Raw genomic sequence first — 27,017 nt, forward strand, 5'->3', positions numbered from 1 at the left:
GAGCTCTGGCCACGTCTGTAGAGTAGCGCCGCCGGCTCTGTTTCCATCTCAATGACAGGTGGGGTCAACTGACCAGCGGGTCCCACCGGTCAGCGACTCCATGTTTTAAATCCAGTTCATTTTGAATGCAGATTTCATATGTTTTGTAATTTTTGTATCTTTAGTTTAATAGCTCCAAAAATTGTGAAATAAATTTGTGAGTGTTCCTTAGGAAGTGTAGTATTTAGGAAAAATATGTTGTTGACTTGTATAGTAGAAATGTTTGGAGATTTAAATAGGGATTTGAAATGTGCTTTTGAATGCATTCAAATTTGTTTATATTATATCTAGAGTTCCTGTGCTCCAAAATTTATGAAATTTTTGTGGTAAGCTAGTATTAGCATATATGAACTCTAGTAAAAATTTGAGGACCAGTGCATGTGTAGATCTATAGTTATATATTTTTCTTTTATGAATAGTTAATCCTTGCATGAATTTTTATAAATTATTTATGAGTCCAAAATTCATGAAATTTGTTGGAGGTAATCCTAGTACCATATGGATGCTAAGAAAAATAGGAAATCTGTTGCTTGACACTTTTCAATAGGATTTTCCATTTATGCTATTTCAAGCCTTGCTTCCTTGTCATTTTTTTATAGGATGTTCTACTTAGTAAAATAACATGAAATTTTTATAGTAGTCCATTGATAGTATTAGTAAGGCACTGTAAATTTTTGAGAATTTATGAAGTACATTTGATATATGTTTATTATTTAACCTAGATATCTAAATAAAATAATAAAGGCAATTAAATGAATAGTTTGGGCTTCACCATTATATTATCTTAAATGTAATTGGTATGCTTAAACTGTTGGTAGATTCTATGTTGTCAAATTTTGAACGATTACATGAAGTAGAAGTATTGTTACTTTGTATTGCATAGTGAATAGTTTCCAGACAGATTCTGGAGTTTGATGAGTTGCATGTTGAAAATGATGTGTACTGTAAAAATGGTTAATAACAAAATGGTAGAGAATTTGATCAGCTTTCCAGAAAGTCTAGGATCACTGTATTTGGATTAGTAGAACTCCAGTTATGAGTGAAACAAGTAGCTGCTGTTTTGTGGTATAATCGATGCATTGTAGAAGTAGTTAGTTAATAATCAAGAAGAGATATGCACCTACTCAATAAACATGATGCACTTGTTAACACATATGCATTTGTAATACTTATGCCACATTCATGCATCTAGGATCGGAGGAAGAGATCACGTTGCTGAAATTCGAAGAAGCAGAGGAAGGGAACCAGCAGGAGGATCCACAAGCCGCGGCTCCCGAAGGCGTGGAGCAGAACCCTGAAGAGCTTCCGGAGTGCCCTGACCACCGCCCTACTTCCTTTCTACGAGGCAAGCCCCAGAGCATTATAAGTCTCCCAGTAATTTACAAATGTTTACTTACGTAATTATGATTGATGCATTAGGTTATAAGAGTTGAATGGAACCACTTGATGCATGTACATTCCTTGTCCAGATATTACACCTTTAACCGGTATAGGTCCAGGATCGAATATATGCTTAGCCATGCTTAGACCGGTAGAAGTCGGGTGATGTCCTGTCACCTGCGAGATATAGGTGGATACTAGAGCACGGTTGGCTATATTTGCCATCGTGGAATAGAACCATGAGGTAAAAGTAAATCAAGACCGGACGGGAGGTTGATAGAGAAGCAACAAGGCATGGAGGTCTTGGGTGTGGATCTCTCCCCGTCTGTGTCGATCAAGGACCGTATCGTTGTTGGAACTTCTGACAAGATTGAACGCATGCCTCTCACTTAGCTGGCCGGATAACTCGTTCCGACCGTGAAGCCGAGTAATTCAACTCAGGCCAGGACCCGTTCTGTTGTGCGCTCCTTCTAGGGAACGATTCAGACTGAGCCCAAGGGCAGGCTTGGCCTGAGCATCCTAGCATCTGGTGTTCCAGATTGTGCAGCGTGGTACAGACCCACGAAATATGTACCTGAGTTGTACCAAAGGTGACCTAAGGCTATCGTGGCTGGTAGACCTGGGTTTGTGTTAGGAATAAATTCCCAGCTAGTTGAAATCGATTCCAATCGCCATCTCTCCCAGATAGTGAGAAACTTGACTAGCTCCAACATCATAGTAACTATGTTATGAAACATGATGGTTTGGATGAAAATGGAATTACAATACCTGCTATGGTTACTATTGTATGCTTCTAAATAATATACCACATGTTTGGCACAGGATAGTTGCAAATCTAGAAATGGATAGTTATAATTAACTTGATAAAGGAATCATAATTGTACAATGGGTTAATTGCCTTTTATGCAAAATGTTATCTCGTTACGTCCACTTATACAGCCTTGCATAATCCTTGGAGTCATTTTATTTCTGGTTCATGACGGGTAAGTCTTGCTAAGTACCTTCTCGTACTCAGGGTTTATTTTCCCATTGTTGTAGATGGCACTGTGTATCATGGTTATTGCAAGAGTTGCTTCTATCCCGCTGTGGATGAGGAGTAAGCCTTGGGCAGGCTTCTTTAGTAATTCCTATCTTTGCTTTTGTGGACCGTGATCTTACTTGGCACTGTATCAAACTATGTTGGAAACTTTAATTTTGAACTTATTTGCTTCTGCTTTATTTATCAAACTCGGTTTGTAATAACTTTTATTCGTACTCTGATGATGAAATGTATCTGCGAACTTTATGTAATATGTGGCATGTATGTTGAATCCTGTACGATCTTGGTTGTTGTAAATCGTTTATCGAGACCCGTCGTGGTACTCGATGGACTACCGGGTTTATATGGGTTCAAGTATGACAGTGCGACTACTTGCGGGCTGCCATTGTACTTGTATTCTTATAAATTGGTTGGTTCTACGACAGCTGGCATCAAAGCAAGATTCAACGTTATTTGTCACAAGTGTATTTAAAACAAAAGTTTTTGTTTTCCCAAAAACCCTTCTCTAGCAACTAATAGTTATATAACAGGTATTTGAAATCTAAAGTATGCCAATGATCACTTTCCTTATGCCCAAATTAAGGACTATTAGGTGGCTATTTAAGTACTAACATGGGGGTTTTTACTTCGTCGTCCATACGGCGTGCTATTGTATGGATACCATTCATTTGAGTGGTACTGTATGGATCAAATGCCTCTACGCCAAGGTAAGATGATGAGTGTATGACCGCAAGATGTGAGAGTGCGGTCGGGAAGAGTTAGCTTTGGTACGACTATGTATGCATGCTTGCATGTGTATATGGTACGTATTTAATTGTGGGTTTAAATTATTATTGGGTAGATTGATACGGAAGTATATGTATGGGTATACATATATGGAAGTATTTACAATTACATTCTGCATATTTCATTATGGGTTTAGGGCTGAAATGAAATTTTATGTAGGTACACTAACAACGAAACTGTAGCTTGACTAGTTACGCTATTTATGAGAGAACGTATGTATGCCACCGTGTCTACCGTTAGAAACAAATTTTTTCTAAGTTTGTGAGGACGTATGGAACGAGCATGCATCATGATAATTACCATTCACACAACTACATTGTTCCTCCCCTTATAAAGTTCTTACTCGGTTATGTAACTCTTACCCATTATGGCATTGTCTCACCAAAGGGTACATGTTAATGGTGCAGATGGCACGCACCAAGCAGACTGCTCGCAAGTCCACCGGAGGCAGAGCTCCCAGCCATCAGCTTGCTCCACGTACCCGTCAACATCACACGTTCCTTGGAGAGTTTGGAATGCCTACACTCTTGTGGAGAGTGCTCAGCTATGTAGGCTATCCTGATGGAATGGAACCCCGCTACTTCTAGGCAAATGAGCAGTTGGGAGAAGGTCTCTTGGTTACTGTGGAGGCTGTTGTTCGTCCCCAAGGTGATGATTCTGAGTGGACAGGCTAGTGTTATGAGTCAACTGGCAGGACTACTGAAGAAGCAGCTGGCAGGGCAGCCTTTGGGATCCTGAGGGACATCATGGATCGTTTTCCTCAGGAGCTGGCAGTCGCTTTGGTTGGAGTTTTTCCGAGGGGTAACCCCTCCACTAACTCATGGCAGTAGGCAAGAGGAAGATCTTTGGAGATTGGTGATGAGAGTGTTAGATGGAGTAGAAGGTAGCCTCAGACATGTGTCTGGTGCCCTTGGTCATGCCTGCGAGGACTGACGTCAGCTTCAGAGGGAGCACGATGCCGAGATTGAGAGGCTCAATGAAGAGATGACTCGGTTAACTCACTAGCGGAATGCAGCCTAGTCTAGGGAAGATGTTCTGAGAGCTTGATGGTTTGAGCTGGGGCAGCAGCTGGCCAATGTAGAAGAATACAACGATAATCTACATGAAGAGGTTCATCTGCTGAACAATTAGCTCCACCCTTATGTCCCACCTAGAGCCGCAGAAATGGATCTAGAAGGGTACGAGGAAGAAGAAGAAGAAGTGGAGCCTGAAGAAGAAGTAGAACCTGAGGAAGCAGATGATCCTACGTCTGACCTTGATAGTGATCATGATGAGGATTAGATCGTTTAGCACTTAGTGGAAGGTCTAATTTATCACCTTTATTCATGTAATGGACCTGTAGTTTGAGTTTGGCATTAGTGAGCCGACTATCATGTAATGTTGACTAATTGCACGTTGGTTGTACATCAATGCAATTCTAGTCCTTTGTCGGTAATCACGATTTAAATTTGCATGCGTTATGCGCGCGGTGAGTGGTCAATTTGGGGATGTCATGTTGCGAGAATGAATTGTTATGCCTCTATTTTTATTGTGATTTTGAGAATTTTCCCCAGTAATTTCAGTTTGGCATGAGTACCTAATTCATCTGCAATCTCTTGACATCAACCAATAATTGCTTATTGTGGCAACTTCATAGATGACGCGCACCCGTGCTGGAGCCGGTGGCAGCCAGGATGGCAACCATGACGACTTGCCACCCCCACCGCCGCCGTCTGCTCAGGAATTCTTTACCCAGTTCCTAGGGAGTCAGAGGACAATGGAGGAAGCTTTGTGCCTCATCGCGCAAAACACTGCTTGTGGCCACCCATATCAACTAGGGGCTGAGCCAAATCAGCACAGTACATTCAAGGAATTTCTGGATACGAAGCCTCCAATCTTCAAGGTGGCTGAGGAACCACTGCAGGCCAATGAGTGGCTGAATACCATTGAGCAGAAATTCCGTCTGCTAAGAGTCACCGAGCACCTGAAAGCTGAATATGCTTCTCATCAATTGCAAGGACTAGCAGGGATCTGGTGGACACATTTCCTGTCATCTTTGCCTGCTAACGCACGAGTGACCTGGGAACAGTTCAAGCTGGCTTTTAGGGGACACCATATTCCCCCGGGCCTGATGTGCATGAAAGCGGCCGAATTTATGAGGCTCACTCAAGGGACGAAGTCACTTATAGAATATATGCACGCATTCAACAACTTGTCTAGATATGCTCCAAGTTTTGTGGATACTAAAGAGAAAAAGATAGAGAGTTTCAAGCGAGGTCTGGGTACTAAACTTATGAAGACCATGGCAAATTCTAGGTGTGCCATGTACAATGAGTTTATTAGTGATGCCTTGACCCAAGAAAATCACAACAACATGCATGTAGTTGCCAAGGGTCACAAGAGGGCATATGAGGCCGGTGCGTCCAGATCTTTCCAGTCAAAAGCACCTATCACAACTAGACCACAATTCTGTCTACCTGCACCCAAGTTTAGGCCTCCACCACCTAAAGCTCAAAATAACAGGCCATAGAAACCATTCCGTAAGGCATTCACTATTGCCTTACCAAAAGGAAATGGCAATCAGGACAGCTCCACCGGATTCAGAAGTAATCAGCCATGTTTCAACTGCAACCAACTGGGTCATTAGTCCAAGGAGTGCCCCCACCCCAAGAAGAATGGCAACCCAAATTAGAACAATCAGAGGTAGGTGAATGCCAGGGCACGTCAAGGACAAGTGCATTATACCGCTGTGGAGGAAGTGCCCGCCGGAGAAGTTGTCACGGCTGGTATGTTTCTCGTCAACAAGCATCCCGCTGTTGTTTTATTTGATTCGGGAGCTTCTCATTCATTTATGAGTCAAGCATTTGCATCTAGACATGATCAAGAAATAATTGAAGTAAGCAAAGGGGGTTTTAACATAAGTTTAGTAGGGGGAACTATTACTACCAAAAAGATAGTCAAAAATGTACTCATCTCCATACAAGGGAGGGAGTACACAACAGATTTGATAATATTGCCCGGGTTATCGATAAGTGTAATCTTAGGCATGAATTGGATGAAGGATCATGGTGTTCTTATTGACACTAGCACCCGTACTATTATGTTGAGAGAACCCATGGGAGGGAATGCTTTTCTAGTACCACTCTCCCACAATTTCGAACCCCAACATTTAGCCTGTGCTATCCAAACCACCACAATATGTGATATCCCCATGGTTTGTGAGTTTTTGGATGTATTTCCAAAAGAATTACCCGGTCTACCACTGGATAGGGATGTGGAATTTAAGATCGAGTTAGTGCCAGGTACGGCACCCATATCCAGAAGGCCCTATAGAATGCCACCCAATGAGTTAGCAGAACTTAAGGTTCAATTGCAAGATCTATTGGATAAGGGTCTTATCCAACCTAGCTCATCTCCGTGGGGATGTCCAGCCTTGTTTGTAAAAAAGAAGGACAAGTCACTAAGGATGTGTGTAGATTACAGACCACTCAATGCTGTGACCATCAAGAACAAATATCCGTTGCCCCACATCGACATCTTGTTCGATCAGCTAGCGAAGGCCAAGGTATTCTCCAAAATTGACTTGAGATCAGGCTACCATCAGATAAAGATCAGACCAGAGGATATACCTAAAACTGCTTTCTCTACTAGGTTCTAACCGCTTTTTGGGTTCAAGTATGATAGTGCGACCGCTTGCGGGCTGCCATTGTACTTGTATTCTTATAAATTGGTCGGTTCTACGACACGGGTAGTCCCGGTTCTAATAATAGCCTGAGACTAAAGATTCTTTAGTCTCGGTTGGTAGCTCCAACCAGGACTAAAGGTATCCCTTTATAAACCACGCCCTAGTTCTCTTCCTCTCTGTCTCCGCCACGCCGTCGCCTCATCTTCTCCACCAGATCGATATAGTAGTGCTGTCGCTCCCAGGCGACCACCTTACCCTCACCTTGTCAGCGCGCCTCTTCTTCGGTCGGCCAACGCGTTTCTTCTCTGGCCGGCCAGCGTGCCTCGCTCGTCCTCGCTGGAGCACGCGCCGTCCTCGTCCCTGGCCCCCACCTCGCTCGTGCTCACCAGAGCGCGCCGAGCCTTCACCGCGTTGCCTCACCGGAGCTCGCCCAAGCCTTCCCCGCGTGCGCTGCCTCACCGGAGGGCGGCCGAGCCTTCCCCACGCTACCTCACCAGAGCTCGCCCGAGTCTTCTCTTAGCGCGCTGCCTCACCAGAGTGTGGCCGAGCCTTGTAATTAGTTTCTCTTGTATGTGCCTGTCAGTAGCATTGTATGTTTGAGCGTGTTTGAGTTTCTATAAAACACGACGTGCGGGACAGCGGAGAACTCGTGCTGCCGACTCCATGCGGCTATGGTGCCCAGCGGTGCGGCTTGTTTCCATCGATAGCGTCAGGCAGGCGTCAGTCGTTGTTCAGCTCTACCGGTCATGGTTTTGCGATTGCGTTGCTGTCTTGTGCACTTCATTCGTAGAATTGGAGCCCGAACAACTGGCCTGATAGTTTTTGTTGCATTGCTGCGATCCGGGGTGCAATGCAACGCAATGACAATTGACAATGTGTTGCTAGGTCAAAATATGGTCGTTTCTATGGACTCCGCGACTAAACATTTTATTTTAACTTTTTATGAAATGAAAAACTTAGAAAATAGTTAGAAAATAGTAGAAAATCTGTACTAGTTGAACTTGCGGACCGTGATCAGCTCGGCAAGCATGTTCTCTGCCGAGCGGTAACGGACGTTAAGGAGGAGCTTTGATTCTACGAGGGAGAGCGGCAACAGTCGTGGAAGACCATGTTCCCTTCCTCGTAGAATCAGAGCTCTTCCTTGGCCAAGTACGGTGCCGTCCAATGGAGAAATGCTCGCCAAGATAATCATGTAAGCAAGGTCAACTTGTACGGATGGTTATTTATTGAAACATGTTTTTGAGCTATAATTTGATGGATATTTGATAACTTTAGACCTACAAATGTCACAAATGTTACTATCTTCGGCAACCTAAACGCCCGTGAGCTCGCCGATATCGAGCAGGTCATTTAGAATTATTTTTTTCCATGAAATGAAATACTTAGAAATCATGCCTTTTATTTTTTAGAATTAATTTTTCCATGAAATGAAAAACTTAGAAAATTGTTAGAAAATTGTAGAAAATCTGTATTAGTTGAATTTGCAGACCATGTTCATCTCGGCGAGCATGTTCTCTGCTGAGCGGTAATGGACATCAAGGAGGAGCTTTGATTCTACGAGGGAAAGCGGCAACGGTCGTGGAAGACTGTGTTCCCTTCCTTGTAGAATCGAAGCTCTTCCTTGGCCAAGTATGGTGCCGTCCGGTGGAGAAATGCTCGCCGAGATGATCACGTCAGCAAGGTCAACTAGTACGGATGGTTATTTATTGAAACATGTTTTTGAGCTATAATTTGATGGATATTTGATAACTTTTGACCTACAAATGTTATCTACAAATGTTACTATCCTCGGCAACCTAAATGCCCGCGAGCTCGCCGATATCGAGCGGGTCACTTAGAATTATTTTTCCATGAAATGAAATACTTAGAAATCATGCCTTTTATGTTTTAGAATTAATTTTTCCATGAAATGAAAAACTTAGAAAATAGTTAGAAAATTGTAGAAAAATCCATATTAGTTGAATTTGTAGACCGAGTTCATCTTGACAAGCATGTTCTCTGCCGAGCGGTAACGGACATCAAGGAGGAGCTTTGATTCTACAAGGGAGAGCGGCAATGGTCGTGGAAGACCGTGTTCCCTTCCTCGTAGAATCAGAGCTCTTCCTTGGCCAAGTATGGTGCCGTCCAGTGGAGAAATGCTCGCTGAGATGATCACGTAAGTAAGGTCAACTAGTACGGATGGTTATTTATTAAAACATGTTTTATTTTTTATAGATATATCTAGTGGAGTAAAAGCTAGATGGCTGCCCCGAGAGACAACATGGATGAAGAAATGATGAATATTATCAACACCGGCACTCAAATTGCTGATGATGACTAGTAGGATGTAGATGACGGGAGTCAATACCTGGCTCTAAAAAAAAATCAAGAAAATATTATGCAAGAAAATACTGGCGAGGTATATATATATTTATATATATATTTAAATATTGTATATATATATTTGAATATCTATCATCTATTATGTGTACACATGATATTTATTTATTCTTTTTTATATGTAGCCCTCTAGATCGATGACCACAACGGCGAAAAGCAAAAATATTTGAGGCCCGAAAAAGCCATTGGAGGGGCGCTACATAATATCGGAATTCAATATCGAGACAGGCGAACCACTTGGTCCACATGCAAGGAAATTCATGCAACACTGTGGGTACTTTGTAAGGTACAGACTTCCGATCAGTGCCCGTGAATGGAAGGAAAAGATAAACGAGCCTCATGTTAGTTTTGTCTCTGATCTTGATAAAAATTTAATTTGGGATGATATCCTTCAACATTTCACGTTGCAAGCGGATGATTATGATGATATCAACAATGATGAATTGAAGGAGCTAGTTCGAAAGTGGGCTATGAAGAAGATGGCCACACAATTCCAGACTTGGAAGAAATCCCTATACACGAAATACGTCAAGAAGAAACTAATGCCCAATTTCAATACTAAGGGCCCGCTCGCAAAGTTGAGGCCCTACTGAAATGATTTTGTACAGTACAGGACATCGGAAGAGGGTGAGGAACGGGTGAGAAGGAACCAAGAGAATCCCCGACAGAAGGTATACCACCATGGCATGGGATCTAGTGGCTACGCGACTGCCATTCCCAAGTCGAAAAATGGAAGCGGACATTCTTGTCAAGGGTATCACACCAGAATCACTCAATTGGCCCAAACGCGCGAAGAATTGGTTTTTCGCTCAGGGGGGAAGACTGGACCTAGAGACCAGGAAGCTAGTTCATGGCCCAAAACTCGAAAGAGCAACACAAAGATTATCTTATGCTTTACAAGCTAAAGCTATTGGTGTGTTCAGGCCCAATAGAGAGAAGAATGAACTGACCTATGCCATCGGGACTGCTGAACACAGTGGCCGAACAAGAGGTTTAGGACGGAACATTTCTTGAGAGCATGGTTTCTCTAATGACAGAGATACCTACAGAAGCCGGCAGAGAAGGAAGGATGAGGAAGCAACGTGGATCAGCAGGATGGAGGAATATGTTCGTGAGTCACGGGAGGCGTTGCTTCAAGCACAAGAGCGCAAAAAAAACATGCAAGCTAGAATGCAAGACAAAATCATAAAGCAAGTGCAAATAGCAATGAGTGCCCAAAGGCAGGCATCAGATGTAGGAATCAACATTAATATTAACCCCCCTGATCAGTTGAAAAGCAGCTGCGCTTCCACGGAGTTGCCAAATCAAGATGACGCAATGCTACGTTTCCCTGTGGATGACATCACTGCACTGTTTACATCATGTGAGCTACATATTCCAAAAGAGAATGCCACAATCATGGTGGCTCTCAGTGTTTTTTCTCCTCCAGATCCTACTAAGACACTAAGAATCCATGGGGCAATAATACCACCTAGATATGTTAGCGTCTCAGTGGATAGAGTTAACAAAGGTTTTAGTGATTTGGCTCTTGCATTTCAGGAGGTGATGGGGAGAAGACTCTAGGAGAAGCAGAGAAGACATTCATACTATGGTGCAAACGCTACATCATTATTCCCGGGGTCTCTAGTCCACCGCCGCTTCCTCAATTGCCAGACAATAGGTGCAGACAAAAGTGAACAAAAAAATTTTCACTAATTTTCTATTGACATGCATGATTAAAAATAACAATTTCTTATACCTAATTATTCTTTTTTGTACTCACACAGCAGGATCTCCGCCAACCTAAGTCCAATTATCCAATCTCTAGATCATCATAGTGCTCCGGGAAATCAGGTGGCAACGCCGCCACCACCGCCACCTCCAAGGTGGTCTCCAACGCCTCCAAGGAGGTCTCCAACACCTCCAAAGAGATCTCCAACGGCTTCCCCGCCTCCATTGATGACTAAGAAGAAGCTAGCTCCTAAGAGGTCCACCCCGCAAATGAAGCCGTTGGCCCACCAGCCGGTAAAGAAGAAAGCCACATCTAATCTAGTTATTCTCCAAAAACTGTCTTACGAGAAAAGTGAAAAGCAATTAAATGCTACAGTACAAAAAGATGTGGACAGTTTCTTCGAAAAAGTGAAAAAGCAATGAGAAGCGAGGGAGAACCCGGAGAAACTGTACTTCTACCTACCTCTAGATCTTCTAAGAAAGAAGGTGGACCAGAAAAAGCGGGAATCTCAAAAAACCCTACCAAAATCGGACTACGACCGCTCTCTCACCAAGTCATTTGAGGCGGCACAGAAAAAGACTAGACTAGGGAAAGGTGTTGCACAACTCGAACAACAATCACAACAATCAGTCCCCCCTCTTGTCGTTCGTAATGAATATGGTTTGAACTTAGACTTAGACGTCGATTTTGAGGAGCTGGCTCGGTTTTACTAGGAAACTGGTTTGGACCTTGCCCAAGTGCTCGCTGAAGGACCATCTGCTCCGAAAGTGGATCCTTGGAAGAAATTTGAATATGGAAAGAGTCTATACAACCCTGAGGCCTTAGGTGAACTGGGTACGCAAGTGTACCTGCTAAACAAGTGGTACATGACGGCGTGTGAACGGGGAGAGGCCTTTGTTCCTGTCAGAGTTAGAAACCAACATTACTTCCATGGCGATGACGTTATATATGTCGAGTTTGTAGAATTACACCAACTATGCCACCTGGACTCTCTCGACAAAAGTCTCATTAGCTGCTATTGTCTATAAGTGTGATTATTTTCTACTATTAAAGTGTATATATATAAAGCTACATGTATATATATAAATTATAGATCCTCACACTATATTTTTATATATGCAGATATGAGATGACAGAACTCAGAAAGAGAAAGGATAATGATGTTGGTTTCATTGATCTAAATGTCGTATTCAAACACCCTAACCCCCCGCCTCAATGGAAAGCTGAACTCGAGAAAAATCTCATGAGGTTCTTAGTGAACCAACAAAACAAAAACATACTCTTCCCCTACAACTTCAAGTGAGTGTTAAATAATTAATGTCGATCATATGGACATTTGTTCAATTATTTGCTTACTAGCTAAGCTATCTCCCATATATATATGTTGATTCTAGTTAATGTCGATCATATTTGTGTATAAAAACATATGCAGCAATCACTGGATATTGATGGTCATCGATATGGCCAATAGTCGGTTGAGCATCTTAGACTCGTTAAGAAAAGAGAAAACAGAGTACCAAGACATGATAGATATTATCCAAGGATAATTTGGTCTCTCTAGCAACTATATATACCCCGATCTCTTAACTGCAATAATTATTAAAGGCCAAATTAATTTTTTATTTTATTAGGCGCAGTGTTTGGAAAAGTTTCATTAAGGAACACCACATGAAACATTGCATAGCGCCACTGGATGTAATCGCACACAAAGGAAGTACTAGCTACATTTATATATATATATATATATATATATATATATATATATATATATATATATATATATATATATAATTCAATTAACACCATGCATGCTTTCAATTCACCGGATCTTTTTTCTCGTAAAAGTGGGTTCTAAGACAAGAATAGGGGAACAACTACTGCGGATACTATGTTTGCGAGTTTATCATGGCGCATGCAAAAAGAACTCCTGAAGAGATCCTCAAAGTACATTATATAAATATATTCATATATTCATAATTTCTTTTGTTGCTCATATATATAAGTAATCACGTGACCAACACATATATATATATTAATACTTTTCCTTTAACTTTTATTGAAGACTCTATGGTTGAAGGAAAAAGTCATACGACGTGACCAACTGAAAGCAATTCAAGAGACCATAGCAGGATTTTTTAATCACCAGGTCCTCAACCCCACCAGCGAGTTCTACAATGACGTCAACAAAACATGGAAGTCAAACCAGATGGAGTGAATTTGTTATCCCAAGGATATGATAGAATATACAATGCAAGCTTTATTTGTAATATATATATATATATATATTAATTATATGTACATAAAATAACTTACAATATATGTATATGCATGTAATATATGCGTTAGTTTCATACTTTAGTTTGTACAAAATGTTCAAACATTATAAACATGTAGAATATGTATATTACTAGCAGCGTAGAATGCGTATTCGAAAACCTATTCGAAAACTAAAACGAATCATCAATTAAAAATAGAAACAAAAAAAGAAAAAAAAAGAAACCTTTAGTCCCGGTTGGTAATACCAACCAGGACTAAAGGGCCACCCCATGTGGCCAGACCGGGAGACCTCTTTAGTCCCGGTTGGTCTTACCAACCGGGACTAAAGGTGCACCTTTAGTCCCAGGCGAGAAGTCGGGACTAAAGGAGGGGCCCTTTAGTCCCGGATTCGTGCTCCCGGTTGGGAAACCGGGACTGAAGGGGTTTCCCTACCGGGAGTAAAGCCCATTTCTATACTAGTGCATGGAGGACGAGACAGAGAGGGGGCAGCTTAACAACAATAATCATACTGTTATTAGGGCTTTACTGTATGAAAATGTCACATCGTAGTTCTAATTTTAACCGAAATACTTCGACACGGGCGTTTGTCCAGACGTGGCTCCCCACTCCGCCTTGTCTGCCTCTCTCAAGAAAAAAATCTCCCCACTCCGTCTGCCCTCCCCATCTCTCAGTCTTTTCTCGCGTCCGCTGGCAGCAGTAGCAGAGCCACACGCCACCACCCCAGCCTTTTTCCCAACCCAGCACCGTTAGGATGCCTCGTCACCGCGGGCCGCCGCCGATGGCAGCTACTAGCACACTTTGCTAGGGCGCCTCAGGTCGTCCCCGGCCGAGCCAAGAGCACCCACTAGCACAGCTGGTGTTGGTGGTGCTCGCGCGTGGCCGCTCGCCATCGGCTCCCACCCTGATGGCTGGAATTGGCCATCCTCGGCCTCTCTCCTATGTTGCAAATGTTTGTTTCAAGTGTTTCAGATGTTTTAGAGGTATGTTGCAAGTGATTTATATGGATGTTTCCTAGGTACGTCTCTCCCCTGTCTAGTAGGTTTGCTTGCTCTGAATACGAGAGTGCGTGTTCGTGTGTACGCGTGACTGTGTCATGCATATGCGCGTACACGAATTTTTTGTTATCACCATGCATGTATCCCGTGAATGTCGGAAATCATCCTCAGTAAACTGGTGCTCTTTCACACCGGCTGTTCTGATCACTTTCTATCGCAAAATCTGTGAAATAAAGAGAACAGTAGGAGTACTGTGGCCTAGACCTCCGGCGCACCATAGGCGTCTGGACGCCCCTCAAACCGCTTAACCCGCGTCCGCTTCCCGACCCTGACCTGTGCGCACGACCCAGCGCGCCCCCAGCCCAGTCCGAAGCATGCCCCACAGCCAGCCGCGTTCGCCCCACGCACGACGAGCGCGCCCCAGCGCCCCCTGGCCGCAGCACTCGCGCGACGAACGCCTCCCAGCGCCCCTACCGCAGCACCCGCGTCCGCCGGCCCCCAGCACCTCCGTCCACTAGGCCCCCGGCGAGCCACGCGCCCCCCGTCCGCTCGGCTCACCCCTCCCAAACCGAACAACATAAACATCTCAAATAGAACACTAGGTACAAATGTTGAAACATTAGGTTGAACGAGTTGAAACATTTGGAAACGTATTATTGCAACATTGGTGTGAAGCATATAAAACAATGCTCGAATAAAAACACTTGCAACAACATTGGAACAACTGCTGCAAAATGAGACTAAAGCAACTAAAACATTTCGAAAGTATTATCGCAACATTTGTGCGAAGCATATGAAACATCCAGATCATAACGATTGCAACATCGTCTAGAAACAACTGAAACATTTTGAACAAAGTGCTTGCAACAATCACTCGAAACACTTGCAACATATCAACAAAGTGCAACATCCCCCATCTACTTTTGCAACAACCATATTATTCAACTCCAACATACCTCTAAAGCCTCTCAAACAATTGAAAGATACAGTTGAAACATGGGGGGAGAGAAGAGAGCTTGGCGTGGGGAGCGCCATGGCCGTCGGATCTGCAGGCGTCGGGAGCTCCTTATGGGGGAGGACGTCAGTGTGGGGGGAGGGGCGCCGCCGGGGTGGGGGAGGAGGACGCCGGGGTGCGGGAAGGAGCCGCCGCGGAGGAGGACGCCGGAGTCGGGGAAGGAGCAGCTCGGGCGAGGGCGGCGTCGGCGAGCGGCTCATTGCTACCGCGAGCGGGGGCGCACGGCTCAGCTGGGAGGCACGCGGCTATGGCAGGGGCGGCGCCGGCGAGCGGCTCAGGAAGAAGCGGCGACCAGTATCTTGTTGTTAACCGAGTGGGGGCGCAAAGCATCTGACCCCGTTCATGGTTGCCCACGGGCGCGGCGGCGTACCAGGTGTGCATGCTCAGTCAGGGCTTGTGCAGTTGAACTAAGGAGACATGTGTTCAAACCAGGTTCTAAAATCAGCTTGACCCAGGTGATACATTTAGCAAGTTTAGGGATCCAAAAATCTGATTTTATAAATATATAGACCTATTTAAAAACACGGGACCACCGAGTTAAACCAAGTGCCTGCTCATAATTAGTAGTGTGGTCGAGACTACACAGCTAGCATATATAGCAAGCCTAACAGTGCCATTGTGGCAAGGGCGGGAGAGAGGAAGATGAGGACGAGCGGCGGCGGCTTTGCCGGCCTGGTGGCGAGCGTCGCCACCGTGTGCCTGCTCCTGCCGACGGCGAGCCGCGCCCAGCTGAAGGTGGGGTTCTACAACACCACCTGCCCCAACGCCGAGGCGCTCGTGCGTCAGGTCGTCACGGCTGCTTTCGCCAACAACTCCAGCGTCGCACCCGGGCTCATCCGCCTCCATTTCCATGACTGCTTTGTCAGGGTACGTAAAAAACATACTATATACACAATAAACATGTATGCAAGTGGTGTCGACCAATGAGAGATGGAAATATATCTCAATAATATTCTTCCTGTGAACAAGGAACGAAAAAGAAAAATATAAAGTACAGCATGATCCAAGAATAGTTGCGGTAAAACCAAATGTATTAATTTTGACCAATATATTGTACTCCCTCCGATCCTTAATATAAGCCATATAGATTTCTAAAGAAAATTCTAAAATATAGGTACGTATCAGCTCCCACGCGGATTTAATTCTACGATGGGAAGGTTTCCAAACTAATCAAATTGCTTCCTAAATCTAAGGTTAACCAATATTTGATTTAGGAAGCAATTTGATTAGGAGAAAGTAGATGGTCTGATTTCTCTTTTTTTTTCTCGATCTTACATCCTTCACCAAGCCGTGCATTAATATTGGTGTTAAAAACTATATGGCTTATATTAAAGAACAGAGAAAGTATATAATAAGTTAGGTACATAAGACGATGGGAATTCTACAAATAAAATTTTCAACTGAAATCCTCTTGGTATACCCCGTCTATCTAAAAAAAGTGTCATTCTCACTTATTGATAAGTCCAAAAATTTAATCTTGACCAAATATATGTAAGAAATTATTAATATTTATAATACATAATAAGTATCGTTAGATTGTGGTTATTGGAATGGATTTTAATTCAAAGATTCAAATGGAGCCTAAATCTACTTAAAATTAAGAAAGCTTGACCTATACATAACCATAAACGACATTTTTTTAATGGTTGGTATGGATGGAGTATACTTGTTTAACTTCCTGTAACGGGAAATTCAAAAGGTTTACTGTACTTTCATTGGCTGGATGCGGAGCATGCATCAACCTGGAACATAAGCATTCGGGGCATACATGCATATCAAACAAGACCTAACATGGTCTTCAATCCATGTTTTTTTTGGTACCACAATCTATAAATTGCATACCAGTTAAAGTATTTTATGTTTAATCAAGTTTGTTGTAAATATTATTACCAAATCAATTTATTAATAAAAATGCATTTTGTAATTAATATAATGATAATCTATAATTAGTCAAACTTGATATATTAAAACATGATACTGTTATTTTTTTTCGGCACGCAGGGAGCATTATCCAACGCTTGTGCTTTTATACTGTCAGCCCAGAAAGATCGGCGTTGAAGCATACGTGTTATCCACAGACTTAATTTCAATCCTGAAAATGTGAATAATTAATTAATGCCACGGTGCCACCTACCATGATACATGCTTGACAAAGTATCATGCCACATTTACTAATCATGGTGAGAACCGGAAATTAAGAACATGTTTGGTTTCAAATAAGTCACCTACTTATAAGTTAAAAAGTGAAATAAGTGACTGAGTTTAGCAAACACCACCAACTTATAAGTCATCCTTGCTTATAAGAAATAAGCGGGTTCACCCCTGCTTAAGGGCCTATTTGGTTCCAAATAATTCACCTACTTATAAGTTAAAAAGTGAAATAAGTGATTGATTTTGCCAAATACCACCAACTTATAAGTCACCCCTGCTTATAAGAAATAAGCTGGTTCACCCCTACTTAAAACTTATAAGCCACCCTTTTCCACGTGGTGCCCACACCTTTCACTTAACAGGCATGAGCTTATAAGTCATCTACAACCAAACATACATGACTTATAAGTTACTGGTTTTCAGTCACCTGACTTATGGAAATCAAAAAAGGTCTAAAACTTATAAGCCACCCTTTTTCGCGTGGGACCATACCTTTCACTTAATAGGCATGAGCTTATAAGTCATCTACAACCAAACAGGCATGACTTATAAGTCACTAGTTTTCAGTCACCTGACTTAATAAGTCACCTGACTTGTGGAAACCAAACATGTGACTGAGAACCAGTGACTTGTAAGTCATGGCTGTTTGGTTGTAGATGACTTATAAGCACATTAAAGGTATGGGCCCCACACGGAAAAGGGTGACTTATAAGTTTTAAGCAGGGGTGAACCAACTTAAAACTTATAAGCAGAAGTGACTTATAAGTTGGTGGTGTTTGACAAAATAAGTCACTTATTTCACTTTTTAACATATAAGTGCTGACTTATTTGGAACTAAACCGGCCCTAAACTTTGGTGGTTGGCTTTTGACCCATCATTCCACAGGGCTGCGATGCCTCCGTGCTCTTGTCCGTGAACCCCGATTGCGGCAACACGGAGCGCCAATCCTCGGCGAACAACCCGAGCCTACGTGGCTTCGACGTGATCGACGCCGCCAAGACCGCCGTGGAGCGGAGCTGTCCGCGCACGGTGTCGTGCGCCGACATCCTGGCGTTCGTGGCCCGAGACAGCGTGAACCTCACGGGCAAGCTCTTCTACCAAGTGCCCACGGGGCGGTGGGGCGGCTGCGTCTCCAACGAGACGGAGGCCAACAACAACCTGCTGGGCCCGGACAGCACGGTGGAGGTCCTCATCAACGGCTTCAGGAAGAAGAACCTGAGCGTCGAGGACATGCTGGTGCTGTCGGGCTCCCACACCATTGGCAGCTCCCACTGCGCCTCCTTCCTGGCCACGAACCGGAGGCAGCGGGCGAACGAGACCATCAGCGCGGCGTACCAGGCGCTGCTGGAGGCGCTGTGCCCGCCCAACTCGGGCCAGTTCGACCCCAACACCACGGAGATCGACGTCAGCACGCCGGTGGTGCTGGACAACAACTACTACAAGCTGCTGTCGCTTAACCTTAGCCTGCACTTCTCCGACGACCAGCTCATCCGTAATGCCACGCTCGCACCATTCGCCAACGCCTTCGCCGCCAACGAGATGCTCTGGAAGGACAAGTTCGTCGCCGCCATGATCAAGATGGGCAACATCAAGGTCAAGACCGGCATCATGGATGAGATCTAAGGTTTTAAATAGCCGGCTAAGCCATTTAGCTTTTTATATCCGAAAATTAGGCTATAGCCGGCTATAGCGGGCTATAGCGGCAGCTAAGGGCTAACTTGTACATGAAAAAACTTAGCTAAATCCTTCTCAAACAGCTATAGCCGGAGATAGCGGAGGCTATAGCTAGAGATTTAAAACCTTAATGAGATCCGCCTCAACTACAGCGTCATCAACACTGGTAGAGAACAGAGCTTTACTCCCGGTGGGGAACCCCCTCTAGTCCCGGTTCCCCACTCGGGAGCAAACATCCGGGACTAAAGGGGGATCCTTTAATCCTGGGTCAGGAACCGGAACTAAAGAGGGACCTTTAGTCCTGGTGGATAACACCAACTAGGACTAAAGGTGCCTCCTGACATGCCACGATGGCCGGCACCCTTTAGTCCCGGTTGGTAATACGAACCGGGACTAAAGGTTTTTTTTTCTTTTTTTCTTTTCTTTTTATTTTTTTCTTTTCTTTTCAAAATAGGTTTTCGAAGTCATATTGTACGCTGCTAATTATACATTTATACGCGCGTATAGTATGTTTCGGCTCAAGCACAATGAACATATTAAATCACACAATTCAAGCATAGAAATATATATATATATGCATGCATGCATCATATATATATATTTACATGCATGCATGCATATGTGTATTTTACATTATATTATTTCATGTGCATATATTACAAAAGATTGCATTATAGTTGTTGTGATATAACAAGTTTCCTCTCATCCTCTAGCTTGGCTTCCATAGCAGTGTTGGGTCGAAGTAGAACTCGCCCTTGGAATTGATGACCTGCTCATTAAAAATCCGGCTATAGACTCTTGAATTGCTTTGATTTGGTCTTGCCGTATGACCTTTTCCTCCAACCATCGAGCCTACAAGTTTGAATTAAAGGAAAATAAATTAATATATGTACATACATATATATATAAAGACATAGTAACACAATCAATAATAATAATTAAATCAATATATAGTGTATTTTTAACGTACTTTGAGTCTTTCTGTAGGAGTTCTTTGGGAGACCACCTTGATAAACTTGCAAACATAGTAACCACAGTAGTTGTTCTCCTGTTCCTGCCTCAGACACCACTTTATGAGAAAAAGATTTATCATCCAATCTGGTGATCCGGTGAAAGCTATATGTTTAATTAATAAAGATGATGCGATTTAGGGGGACTTACTTTCAAAGGGATTACATTCAGTGACGCTTTGCATTTTCCCATGTGTTGCTTCTCAATAAAGGTTTTCCAAACACTGCCCAATAAAAAATTTACCACGTCATCAGATATAGTTAATCATCATGTTTGTGTGTATATATAGTTGCTAGAGATACCGAAATTACCTCTAGATAATATCTATCATATCTTGGTAGTCTTGTTGTGGTTTTCTCATCGAGTCATAGATTATCAAGTGACTTTTCACCAGATCGATGTCCATCAATATCCAGTGATTGCTGCATGTGTTTATAGGATATAACGCATAACACTCATTAATTAACTAGAATCAACATATGAGCCATTAAGGATGATCGACATTATTAACACTCACTTGAAGTTGTGGGGAAAGAGTATATCCTTCTTGTGGCGTTGGTTTACTAAGAAGTTCATGAGGTTACTCTCTGACTCAGACTTCCAATTAGTCTTTGGAGTAACTGGGTCTTTGAATACTATATGGGGATCAACAAAACCAATTTCATTGTAGCCTTCCTTTCTGAGCTATGTCATTATAAATCTGCATATATATAGTACTTGTTAGGATAATTTATATGCATATACACACATATGATGAGTTTAATAATAGATCGAAAGAATTATTACTTATAGGCAATAGCAGCTAATGATAACTTTGTCCAGAGAGGTCAGGTGGCATAGTTGATGAAATTCTACAAAGTCAACATACATAACATCATCGCCACGGAACCAATGTTCGTCTCTAATTCTGACACCAACGCAGAAGTCTCCACCGGTAGACGCCTACATGTACCACTTATTTAGCAGGTACATTTGCATCCCCAGATCACATAAGGCTTGAGGGTTGTATAGACTCTGGCCTAGTATAAATTTTTTCTTCCAAATATCAACCTCCACCGCACTCTCAATGTTTCCATCACCAAACATCTGGTAAAGGTCGAGACCAGTCTCATCAATAAATTCACCAAGGTGATCCAAATCGACATCCGGAGGTATGTTTGCCTGATGCATTAATCCTAAATTCGAACCATATTCATTACCAACAACTAGCGGGGGGACTGATTGGTGCGATTGTTGTCCGAGTTGTGCAACTCCTTTCCCTGCCTGCTTCTTTTTCTGTGCCGCCTCAATTGACTTGGTGAGAGTGCGGTCATAGTCCGTTAACGTTGATTTGGATGGCTTACGAGATTCCCGCTATTGTTGCTGGTAAGAAGCCACCTTTTTTCTTAGAATATCTAGAGCTACGAAGAAGTACGGTTTCTCCGGGTTTCTCCTTGCTTCTTGATTCTTTTTAAGTTTGTCATAGAATCTGGACATATCTTTTTTCTATGCATCAGTTACTTCTTCCTTCTCTTCAGATATTATTTTGGGAATAGCCCTTGGTTTCACGGTGGCTTTCTTTGCCGACGGGGACTGGTTCTTTGTTTGCGGGGCTGGCCTCTTGCTAATACTTGGCTCCTTGGTAGGCGGGGGCGGGGGAGGCGTTGGAGACCTCCTTGGAGGTGGTGGCAGCGGCGTTGGAGACCTCCTTGGAGGTGGCGACTGAGGCGTTGGAGACCTCCTTGGAGATGGTGTGGATGCAGCCTCGCCTTCCAACACATTGTCATCGTACAGAGCACTATGATGATCTAGCGATTGAACAATTGGATTTAGGTTGGGGGAGGATCTACTACAAAAAAAGGAATGATATATTATTATGAGCAGATTGTTAATTATTTAAGACAATATAAATTAATGATGTAGTGTTTTCATCCGCACCTATGGTGAGGTAGTTCAGGAGGAGGTGGAGGCGATATCCCAGGAATGATGATGTAGCGCTTGCGCCATAGAATGAATGTCTTCTCTGCTTCTCCTAGAGTCTTCTCGCCATCACCTCCAGGAATATCAAGAGGCAAATCACTAAAACCTTTTTTAGCTTTATCTACCGAGATGGTAGCATATCCTTCTTGGATTATATTCCCATGAATCCTTGGTGTCTTGGTTTGGTCGATAGGATTAACAAGACCGATAGCCACCTTGATTGTGGAATTCCCCTTTGGAATGTGTAGCTCACACGATGTACAAGGTTCAGTGACGTCATCCACAGGGAAGCGCAGTCCTGTGTCCCCTTGATTTGGTATCTCTATGGAAGCGCAGCTGCTTTTCAACTGAACAGATTGGCTAATGTTGATTCCTAGCTCTGATGTCTGCTTGCTTGCACTCACTGCTATTTGCACTTGCCTTCTGATTTCCTCCTGCATTCTCGCTTCAAGTTTTTTTTCTCGCTCCTGTGCTTCACGCACCGCTTCCTCCAACCTCTGGAGCCGATGTGCCTCTTCTTCCTTCTTTCTCTGATGGCTTCTGTAGGAAGGTCTGTCCTAAGGGAATCCATGCTCCCATGAGACACTTCCTTTGCCTCTAGTTCGGCCACCGTGTTCAATAGTCCTGATGGTGTATGTCAGTTCATCCTTCTCTCTGTTGGGCCTGAACGCACCACTAGCAGTAGCTCTCTAAGCATAAAACAATCTTTCTGTTGCTTCTTGCAGTCTTGTGCCACAAATGCACTTCCCTGTCTTCTGATCCAGTGTTCCCCCATGAGCGAAAAACCAATTCTTTGCACGCTCTCCCCACTCGAGTGATTCTAGTGTGATACCCTTGGCAAGGTCTACTTTCATTTTGTTACACTTCTTAATAGCAGTCGGGTAGCCACCTAATCCCAAGTTATGGTGGTATGTCTTCTGTTGGGCATTACATTAGTTCTTTATCACTCGACTCACACTGATGAGGACATCACTCCTTTGGATGTAACAGCTGATCCTCCAACCGTCATGCAAGGTCCAATGACCCGGGCTCGAATGCGTCAACTCAATTTACAGGTGAGCTCGTTCTTAAGCGATCCTTTTCATACTTTTGAGAATAGACTACTACCTAATGATGTTATCTTGCTTAGGAACATTGGAGAGGGTCAAGAGAGACTAAGAGGATGTGGAGGAGGTGATGATGACCAGCAAGGACGTCCAACACAAGCCAGAGGCCCAGTCCAACACGAATTCGAGTCTGCCTCGGCCTCCAGGACCAGTCTGTCTTAAACTGGTCGCCCAAGACGCATCCGGACTCCGTTTTCGATGATCCACATATGGATGGAAAGCTAATTTGATAAGGAAGCCAATCCAACTAGTTTCACGTCAAAAGCTGTTCAGAATCAACGGGAATCGTCGAAACAAGTCAGCGTCCAGAATCTGCCAGGGTGCTGCGACACCGTCTTTTGGTCCGTTGGACCATGTATCGAGTTTGGGCCCATTAGGGGCGCGTCCTGGGGTCTTGCACGACCCTAGAGTCTTCATAAACAGCCGCCGCCCCTCCATGAGGGTTTGGGTTTTGCTTAGATTATTCTGTCAAGAAACAGTTTCGCCGTTCTTCGGTTTGTGAGACCCCAACTCGTGAGATTAATCATACATCTGCAATTTGGTTGCGATCTTTCTTGTTCTTGCTTGTGTTCTTCGTTGCGCAGGCAGGGATTAGCCTTCTTGGCGAGGTCAATCTGGTCCGTGACTCGGTTGATAACCAGAGGAGCTGTGGTGCTAAGATTGTAGGGTTCGATCTTTCGATCTGAAGCCGGATCGGTGTGTCATTCTCCGCCACAACGATAGTTACCATCACCTGACGGAAGATCGGGATCCCCGTCTCCATTAAGTGGTAATCAGAGCTAAGGTATACCGTCAGGTTCACTTGTTATTCCCTAGTTTGAGTGTTTCGTATTCGTCCCATAGTCCAGTGCCATACTCGTTTTTCCTATCCTAGAACCTTCCGCGCCATAGCCTTTGTATATTTCAGTTTCAGAGTCCGTCGTGTTGAGTTTGTGTCCTGGTCGAGGTCTTGTTGCTGGTTAGGTCGTGTTAGAGTCCAGTTCGTGTGTTTCCCCCCATCGTTTCCATCAAATCTTGGCTGTTGTGACCAATTTTGCACACATTGTTCCCGTTTTGTCCTCTAATTCGGAGCCAATTCTTAAAACTGATCTAGTTTTCGCATACGAACTCCGTTTTCGACGTTCCATATATGCAAATCGATCAGAAAAAAATTTCGGATCTGTCCATTTCTCGGGGTTCAGAATTTTTAGATTGGCCAAAAAGTGGTCACAAGATCCTCGTTTCGTGGTCACAAGGTTTTTGTCAATTTTCATCCAATTTTCTAAAAATTCCACAGGCCACGTCTTACACTTGTTTGAGCTCATATTTTCTGTGGTTACTGCTTTTGTGCTCCTAAGTAAAGGAAAAATATCAAAAAAATAAAATAAAAAAGTCGAAATTTCCCAAAAAAACAACGACAGCCCAAAAAATAGAAAAAAAGAGAGGGGCAAAAGAGGAACAATATCTAGAGGAGCACATAGAGAAGCCCAAAGTGAGCTGTGTTTGCGTGTGCTGTCTGGTTCCTTGTTTGTGTTGCTGTGTCCATCCACCATACTTGTTTTTCTCATACCTATCACCTTGCTATCCACCATACTTTTGTCACAACCTGGTACTTGCAACACTTTAGACCAGCAACGAGAACAAGTACTTTGGACTATAATTCAGCATTACTTTCTGTTACTGACTTGTGTGCCAAATATACATATTACTCTTTGTTTGCCTTCCAAGCTCCACAAATTCTTCAGATCAGTACAGACAAAGGGCCTTGCAATCTCGGTACCACTACCTCACAGGTATCACGAACCAGCCACCGGTTGTACCGCCCACTGCTTGTGTTGGTAAGAGCTTGGTAAGACGCTTCCACTTGCTATGAAAAGTGACACCACTACAACCACGTAGTCATTTGGTAGGGATAACTTTCACCTGTTTGTTTCTGTTTTTGTGTTTTCAATGGCAGGAGGTGAACAGACTGCAGATAACAATCCTAAGGGTTTCAGCGAGTGTGTCAGCCAAGAGCAACTACAAGCTGTTGTAGAGGATGCCCAAAAAAGGATGAATGAGGCCGTCAGGAAGGCCGTCACTGACGCACTCATTGAACTCAACATTGGCAATAGCATGGAGAGATTGAACAAGAGAATTTCCACGCTAACCGACAAGGTTACTGAGTTGGAAACCTTCGTGGCGGGCAACAACGACGTTTCTGGTAGCAACACCGATGGTCAAGACACGGTGCATGATGCTGCTGGAAACATAGGTCGAGCAGCTATCCGACAAGAGAGATTACGACAACGTCTACGCCGCAACACGACAGGTATGGGTGGTGTCCATCACCACCACCGTCAAGGTAATAATCACCGTGTGCCCGATGATCCTTATGCTAAGATTAAGTTCACAATACCATCTTTTTCGGGTCATTATGATGCTAAGGGATATCTTGATTGGGAGATGACGGTAGAACAAAAGTTTAGTGCCCACCTTGTACCTGAGCAGCATAGAGTTAGACAAGCTACTAGTGAGTTTAAGGATTTTGCCATTATTTGGTGGAATGGGCTAGCTGCACAGGATGCTTTACCTGGTACATGGGAAGAACTTAAGGTAGCTATGCGTGATCGTTTTGTTCCTCCTTATCATAGAGACTTGCGTAAGAAATTGATACGTTTAGAACAAGGAGATAAATCTGTACATGATTACTATGGTGAGCTCCAAAAGGGATTGATGCGCTGTAGTGTTGTAGAGGGAAACGAAGATGCCATTTGTCGTTTTTATTCTGGTTTGAGGCGTGACATTCAGGACATTGTTGATTATAAAGAATTTAACACTGTCAACCAGTTGTTTCAGTTTGCTATGCTTGCAGAAAAGGAATTGCAGGGGCGTGAACAGCAGGGCAAGAGCAAGGTCAGCACCAGCACATACACGCCACGCTCGGCACCATCTTCGGGGCTGACCAAGCCAACCACTTTTCGGATGCCTCCACCAGCGAGCAAGCGACCAACAGCCTCTGGAGTTTCCGCTACACCTAAGACACCTCCCGCACGACCTTCAGATTCAGGTAAAAATTCTTTACAGGTGCCTACCAAGAGTTCCTCATCCATTGCATCGACGGGACGTACTTCGGGTATTCAGTGCCATCGCTGCCATGGCATTGGCCATGTGCAGAAGGACTGCCCAAGTCAGCGGGCATATATTGCTACAGAAGATGGTTACATCAGCACCTCTGACATTGAGGATGAAGAAGACCAAGATGTAGATGAGGAGGATGGCGAAGTCCTTGGTGACGAGGCCACGGCATCCTATAGGAGCATTATTATACAGCGGGTGCTCAGCTCACAAGTCCAGCAGCCTGAGAAGCTACAACGCCATAACTTGTTCCAGATTTTCTTCGTCATCAGCGATCGACGAGCACGTGTCATTATTGATGGAAGTAGCTGCAACAATTTGGTGAGTTCTGATTTGGTCAAGAAGCTTAGCTTGACCACACGCCCACACCCACGTCCATATCATATTCAGTGGCTAAATGATTCTGGTAAAGCAAAGGTAACACAAACTTGTAGAGTTTTATTTTCTATTGGTTCTTATGCTGATTCTGTTGATTGTGATGTGGTACCTATGCAAGCTTGTTCACTTTTATTGGGTCGTCCTTGGGAACATGATAATGATGCTACACACCATGGTAGAAGTAATAAATACACTTTTGTGCATAAAGGAAAGAAAATTACTTTGGTACCTTTGACCCCTGCTCAAATTGTACAAGCTGATAGAGAACGCGCTGCTAGTTTGAATGATGTTCAATCTGAAAATCAGCAAGTTGCTAATTCTATTTTCCTACCTAAAAAGGATAAGTCTACATCTATT

The 27,017-nt window shown here is 43.6% G+C and overlaps 1 protein-coding gene across 1 annotated transcript; it reads left to right on the forward strand.

Moving 5' to 3' along the window:
* The first annotated feature begins 15,865 nt into the window (after positions 1-15,865).
* On the forward strand, positions 15,866-19,059 carry LOC136452124 (peroxidase 1-like). Its single transcript, XM_066452764.1, has 2 exons — positions 15,866-16,152; positions 18,322-19,059. Exons 1-2 carry the CDS (start codon positions 15,928-15,930, stop codon positions 19,057-19,059), a joined length of 963 nt encoding a protein of 320 aa, XP_066308861.1. The 5' UTR covers positions 15,866-15,927.
* Positions 19,060-27,017: the final 7,958 nt, after the last annotated feature.

This window comes from Miscanthus floridulus, chromosome 5 (genome assembly GCF_019320115.1).
Source record: "Miscanthus floridulus cultivar M001 chromosome 5, ASM1932011v1, whole genome shotgun sequence".
NCBI lineage: Eukaryota > Viridiplantae > Streptophyta > Magnoliopsida > Poales > Poaceae > Miscanthus > Miscanthus floridulus.